The 7,296-nt window shown below is 39.9% G+C and overlaps 1 protein-coding gene across 1 annotated transcript; it reads left to right on the plus strand.

Moving 5' to 3' along the window:
• Nucleotides 257–589, plus strand: LOC107633833. The gene has a single exon (XM_016337430.1). The coding sequence runs from the start codon at nucleotides 257–259 to the stop codon at nucleotides 587–589; it is 333 nt and encodes a 110-aa protein (XP_016192916.1).

The raw sequence follows: 7,296 nt of genomic DNA on the forward strand, positions 1-7,296 counted from the left end.
ATGGCCTTTTGCGAAATGGGGATTGGACCTATTAGGACCCTTCCCCCAAGCACCTGGACAAGTAAAATACTTAATAATGGGAGTAGACTACTTCATAAAATAGATCGAAGCAGAACCATTGGCCACCATCTCTGCCCAGAGAAGTTAGAAATTCCTCTACAAGAACATTATCACAAGGTATGGGGTACCTTACTCCATCACCACTGATAATGGCACCCAGTTCACCGACTCTACCTTCAGAAACCTAGTAGCCAGTATGAAGATCAAGCATCAGTTCACCTCGGTAGAGCACCCACAAGAAAATGGGCAAGGCGAGGCAGCCAACAAAGTTATACTGGCAGGGTTGAATAAAAGGTTGCAAGAAGCAAATGGAGCATGGGTTGAGGAGTTCCCTCAAGTACTATGGGCTTATCGGACTACACCTCAGTTTGTCACAGGGGAAACACCCTTCCGACTTGCTTATGGCATAGAAGCCATGATACTAGTTGAAATCAACGAGCAAAGTCCAAGGGTAAGCTTCTACGACGAGGTTGGAAACATACAGGGGCACAAAGAAGAACTCGAGCTACTCCCTGAAGTCCGAGAATAAGCCCAGATAAGAGAAGCAGTACTAAAGCAAAGGATGACAAATAGATACAACAAAAAAGTCATTCGAAGAAGCTTCGCCCCGAATGACTTGATCTTGATCAGAAACGACATAGGAGTTAACAAATCTGGGTATGGAAAGCTTACTGCCAACTGGAAAAGGGCCATACAAAATTAAAGAGGTCCTAGGAAAAGACTACTACAAGGTGACCGACTTGAACGACACCGAATTACCTAGGTCGTGGCATGTTTGTAACATGAAAAGGTACTATAGTTAGAAGCGAACTCCATTCCCTGATGTACTCTTTTTTCCGACTTCATGGTTTTTTCCCAAAAATAAAAAAGGATTTTCCTGAAGGGGGTTTTAACGAGGCATCAAAATGAGGGCTAAGGGGCGACAATTTTCCAAACCTCTTAGTAGCAAAAAGTACCTTTGTGAATAAATAAAGATCTTTTTTCCCATATATCTTTATAAATTCCTTTTACCTTATTATCACTCTTTTCTACGAAACGCACCGACTTAAACTCGACAAAACGTGAAAATCCCATGAACCGACCTAGAAGGTCGTCAGGATAAAACGACGAGGTACAAGTCGGTGTAAAGAGGTTATAACCAAGGTTCTAAAAACCGAACCGGTCATCGAACCGTTCTAGTTACTAGTTCACTGGTTTATAGGTTTAACCGGTTCAACTGTAGTTGAACCGAAAAAATGTTTTGTAAAAAAATAATAAATAAAATATAAATAAACACACAAAAATATAATTATAGACTAATATAATCTTTTAAATATTATCCAAATTAAAAGTATTACATCAACCACTATTATAATCTTATCCAAATACAAACACAAAAGTCAAATAACAAAAAAAATAAATAATCAATCACAAACCAATCAATTATTCGCCATCTTTATATTACATGCCAAATTGCTCATCTTCCATTCAATTCTCAATCTCAGGTATTGCATTAGAAACCCAAAAAAACATTTAATGAAGTAACAAAGGAGCTCTGTCCAGTGAGTGTCCTCTTTTTAATTTATAGCTACCTGTAAATTGATATACCTCAATTCCATTCTCTTTCTAATAACAAGAAGTCAAGAACAATTAATTAAGCTCAACATCATGAACAATTTAGCAAATTAAGATCAACAACATGAATAATTTATCAAATCAACATTAATAACATGAACAATTTATCAAATTAAGAACAGCAAACCATAACAAGAACAATTTATAAAATTAACAAATTATCAAAAGGTCAAGAACAACATAACAACTTAACAATCTAAAATTTAAAAGTTAAGAATAGCATTAAAACATTAATTTATCAAATTAACAAGTTAATAAGATCAATTAGAACTGAAAATCAAAATAACAAGAACAACTAAAGCTTTAAAATATAGCAAACCAACAAGAAAACAAGAACTGGAACAATATACTAATCATTAAAAACAAAGCTGGAGCGCGGGGGAACAGAGCTTCTCGTTATGGGTTTTCTTAACATTCCACAAACTCATCTAAGAAAAACATAACATCTAAGGAAGCATATCTAAGACAGCTTCTCGTTCCTTCCTTGTGGACACCTGCATCAAGCTTAGAACTAAGGAATTGATGTGAAGAATATTGAATTACCTTTGTTCGTATTACTAATAGTGTTCAGTATTACATTGAATAACCTTTTGTCTAGTTCCTTCCCTGTGCACCTATATCAAAATAAAAAATAACAAACCACAAATACAATTTATCAAATTAATAAGTTATTAAAATGTCAAAACCAGCACAATCTAACAATTATAGTTTACAAAATCAAGAACAGTCCCTAGAACAACAATTTATCAAAGTAACAAATTAGAAAGATCAAGAGCATAACAAAATAAGTTAATATAGCAATCCAACAACCAAATAAGAACTAAAACTACAACCTACTAATTAAAAGAACCACTAACTAAAACATGATCTGCAACGTTCATCCAGTAATTGTTCTGCACAATTATCTCCAATTTAACCAAATGCCCAACTAAGTGATTAAGCATAAAAAAAAACTAAGCAAGATCTTGAATGAATAAACTAAATCATACTAATCTTACAAAGCAAAGGAGGAAAGGGACATCTCTGAATCTGAACAACAAATGAACAAAAAAGGCAAGAAACTAACCATTACTTTTGGTATGAGACTCTGAGAAGTGAGCAATGAGCAGAGTATGAAGGAGAAAGAGCAAGAACGCCGGTGATGAGAAGGTGAGGGTGACGGTCGACTAGGCAATGAGCACAACGACCCACGACGTGTGACGGACAACGGGCTACCAGGAGAATATACAGGCGGAGGCACCGATTGTTTAGCGCTGAGTCGAGCCTTGCAACGGTGGGGGAGACTGTAACCTAGGGTTGAGAGTTGAGAGAGGAAGGACTGAGGATTGGGGGAATGGCTTGGAGGAGAGTGGCTGGAGATGACAGTTGCGACGGTGGGTTGGCAGGCTGGACGGTGGACGGAGCAAGTGACAAAGTGATGGAGGAGCTCGAAGGCCAAATGTTGCTGCGGGTAGTGTGTGTGTGTGAGTGAAGTGAGTGCTCAAGGACGGGAGAAGAGGATTAGGTTTTGGTGGAAAATCTTGACAAAGTGATGAGGAGCTCGAAGGCTAAATGTTGCTGCGGGTAGTGTGTGTGTGTGAGTGAAGTGAGTGCTCAAGGACGGGAGAAGAGGATTAGGTTTTGGTGGAAAATCTGAAAACCGGCCGGGTCCTGGTTCGGTTCGACTGGCCAGTTCCTGGCCGGTTCGGCGGTTTGATAACGGTTTTGAAAAAGGACGGTTATGATTTCTATCTGAACCGAAAACCTCACCGGTTCACGATTCGAACCGGTTTTCAGAACCTTGGTTATAACAGTAGATCATGATAAACTCAGAAATTTGTCGATTTACAAGTCGACAAAATCGAGAAGAATGGAAATGCATCGCGAAAATAACCTAAGTTACAGAAGCTCAATAAAACAAAAATTGAGTAGAAGGAATACAAAAAGATATAAGAAAATCCATCAAAAATCAAAGGCAGATGCTGTCCCAAGTCTTTGAAAAATTCAAAATAACTTAGACAAAAGACAGCCAGCCAAGATAAAAGATTTTAAAGCAAAAAGATCAAAAGGCTTTTTTTTTTAACCTAAAGCATGCACACACCAAAGATATCCTAAACCCTTATCCAAAAAAGGGTATTTTTAAGCAAAATTTTGTTTACGGCCACAAAGGGCCAAGAAATGTCAGGAGCAAACCGCCATAACAAACAAACAGAATATTAAATTATTTAAAAAATAAGGGGCCCACAGGCCGGGCCCCAATGGCCAAAGCTCAAATAGAAGGAAGATCAACACCACCAGAAGAAAGATCAGCAGGGAGAGAAGTCGGAGCAGCAGTAGAGGAGGACGGAGCAGTTTTTTCAGGAGCTTGAGCAGGAACTTCTGAAGAACTCGGCAGGTATCCATCTTGACGCTCCTCACGAGGAGGAGATTCTATTATCTTCTGCCCGCGAGTCTTCAAGTCGGAGTCAGTCTCAGGTCGGGGAGGGTAGACAATGGCCCCATCAACTACAATCTTGTCGGGGTCAAGAGGAGAAAGATCCAGGTCAAGGGCAATAACCCCGAATTGCTCCTTAAAGACCCTCTAGGCCTCCTCTGCACCCTCAACCACCGAATCTTCCAGGTCTTGGAAAGCCTCCCGACATTCGGACAGCCCCTTCTTCAAATCAAGATTCTTCCCATAAACCCTAATATAATTCTTCTCTGCCTTCTTCTTAAGGCCCTCCGCCATGGCACACTGGCCCATCAACCTCTTGTCCCTCTCCTAAAGACGATCCTTTTCCTCCTTCAGCTCGGCGACCTCCTCCTTAAGCTCTTCCTTTTGATAAAGGAAGATCCTTCCCTCTAGCTCCTCAACCTTTTGGGTGGAACCCAAAGAACTAAGGGGAGTCTTCTCCAAAATATCAAGAAGTTTGGTACATACTCCATCCGCACGGACACTCCCCTGGACCAGAATATTGAGATGGTTTCGAATGGAAACATCATCCATATTTATTCGAGTATGAGGATAAATGTGATTCTGAACGAATTGGGGGGTATTAAACTTAGCCTCCTCATCAAGAGAAGAGCCAGACTCTGAAGTCTTATGCTTCTTCTTTTCTGGTTCAGAAAAAGATCGGGGCAGAGGAAAAGGAAGAGAAGAAGCAGAAGAAGAGGATATCATAATAGGATGAGAAGAGGTCCCCAAGTTGCGAGGAGGAGGGGGAAAAGGAAGAGGAAGAGTGCCAGCAGCCCTAGCAGCGTCAACTCGGTCCCGAGACCTCTTCTTGGCATTTTGGACCTTCTGGTAGGAAGAACTAGAATTCTTCTTCACCATATCTATAAAAAGGAAAAAAAATAAAAGAATCAGTCTGCAAATCAAAAACAAAGATCTCAAAGTCGGAAGCAAAAAAAAACAAGTCGGGAATTATTGAAAATCAACAACGAATCTACCAATTTGGGTCCGAACGAAGCTCGGAGACCCTTGAAGGAACTTCTTTGTGTCCAGATAAGGGGCTCTTCCCCAAACCTCTCGGAAGAACCCCACAACAGCCGCCTCAGCCTCATCCAGGTCATCCAGGCCATACTTCTCCACAGGAGAGGCCTCTAACCAATAAAGGGGAAACCAAGGAGAAGAATTTTGGTCCAGAAAAAAGGGGTGGTGACCTTCTACGCCTTGAACTTTAAAGAAGAAGTTTTTAAAGTCATGAAAAGATTCATCAAAAAGGTTGAAAATTCTCCGACCTTGAATGGCCCGGAAAGATACCCACTGTTGTTTATTATTTTGCCCACTAAAGGGCTTGGTCATATGAAAAAGAAAGAAGAAAATCTTCAAAGAAGTCAGAAAATCTAATTCTTGACTAACAAGTTGATAAATTTTCATGAAACCCCAAAAATTGGGGTGAAGCTAGGTGGGAGCAACACGACAATGAGACAACACAGCTATTTCAAAGTCATAAAATGGCAGAAGAACCCCCAAACGGGTAAACAAACAATTGTACATAAAAAAGAAAGGAGGGTCAGCGTCAGTAGCTTTCCCAAAGCAAACCCGGTCTTCACGACCCGGGGCAATCAACTCATACTTAGGCTCATCATCATCAGAGCCACAGATTCTATGGTGGGTGCGGAGGTCAGTAATATAATCTATGTCTACTAGAGGTTCCTCCCCAAGAACAGTAACATCAACCCACTAAAAAACGGGAGAAGTCATCTTTTCCGAGTAAAAAGAAATAGGAGAAAGGGCAACGAGACCTACAAAAGAAAATGGAAAAAGATAAAAAATAGGGTCTCTAAAAGTCCCAAAGCAGAGTCAGTAGACCTATCAACAGACTCACTACAGATGCGCAAAAAACTCCTCTAAATATGCAAGATAAAGCATTTAAATAAAAAGGAGAGAGAAAAGGCTAACCTTTGTTAATAAGCGCGGAAGGAAGCAGAAACAGCGACACCAATGCACTCTAAGAAGGAAGAAGCTTTCTTTCAGAACAGAGTGTGTAGGCGAAAAGTTTTTCAGAAAGAAAATAAAGAAAGAGAGGAAAAAGCATTTATAAACACGTTAGGGGCATAATGGTAAATCGACGCGATCATTAAAGAAACGCACCGTTACCAATGTAACTGCTACCCCACGTGTAGATGCGAAAAGCCCTAACAGGCGCGACGTTTGATTAGACGCGACTGTTGGAAATATTTTGAATCACGTCGGTTAAAAAGCCACGTTGGTTCCCATTTCACGTCGGCTACAAGCCCGAGTTAAAATACTTGAATCCAACTCTTAAGGAAAAGAGATTGTACTCGAGTAGGGACACTGTTCATACCCTGGCCCAACACTAAGGTCCAGGACTAAGTAAAAGGCCCAATCCAAAGGTTGGTCCTCACTCAACACCAACCTTCTCTCAAGAAGTCGGATCCAACTACGACTTGCTTTAAGGAAGTTGGGGGTGAAGATTAGCTAGCAGATAACCCTATTCAAATAAATAACTGCCCCTAAAATCACTCAACGCACTTCCAAAAGTCATATCTCAACTTCCCTAAGATAGAGGTACGGTTATCCTCCTTAAAAGGTGGAACTACTCCAACGGTGGTTATTGGTTCACCACTATAAATACCCTGACACCCCTCAGGTATCTCTAAGTTCCAATACTATCTAAAACTTGCTTAGACCCTTGCTGACTTAGGCCTCAGAGTGTCTTTGCAGGTACCACCCCTCAGTCACTCATACATACAAATCGGACGGAAACTCTCAGATGCTAACCCAGTCGAAGGCTTCCTCCTTCAAATGATTGGGCCAACCCAACAAGTCCAACCACTATTCTCCGATTACCCATCGCAACAAAATTTTTTTCTCTTTAATTAATATTTTAAATTTTAATAACAAAAAAAATATTAATCCTCTAATATTATTTCTCATCTTTTATTCAATATTATAATTCATATTCATAATGCGCAGTTGTCTCACATATAAAGTGTGCTAGCAATAACAAAGCAATAAAGATGTAGTAAAGATATCACAAGATGAAGATCATAAAGTCGTCTTCTTTATTTATGATAATATTATATAATTAAGGTAACTAAGTCCAAGGTTAGAAGAGGTTCTTATCCAATTCAGTTTTATGCTCTGATTGTTTGAGTTTGAAAATTGGTCAAATCCAAAAAAATCGGTGTGATCAA

This window comes from Arachis ipaensis, chromosome B03, assembly GCF_000816755.2.
Source record: "Arachis ipaensis cultivar K30076 chromosome B03, Araip1.1, whole genome shotgun sequence".
NCBI lineage: Eukaryota > Viridiplantae > Streptophyta > Magnoliopsida > Fabales > Fabaceae > Arachis > Arachis ipaensis.

Coding starts and splice junctions, on each gene's coding strand:
- LOC107633833 (XM_016337430.1), top strand. CDS start 257: ATGAAGATCAAGCATCAGTTCACCTCGGTAGAGCACCCACAAGAAAAT.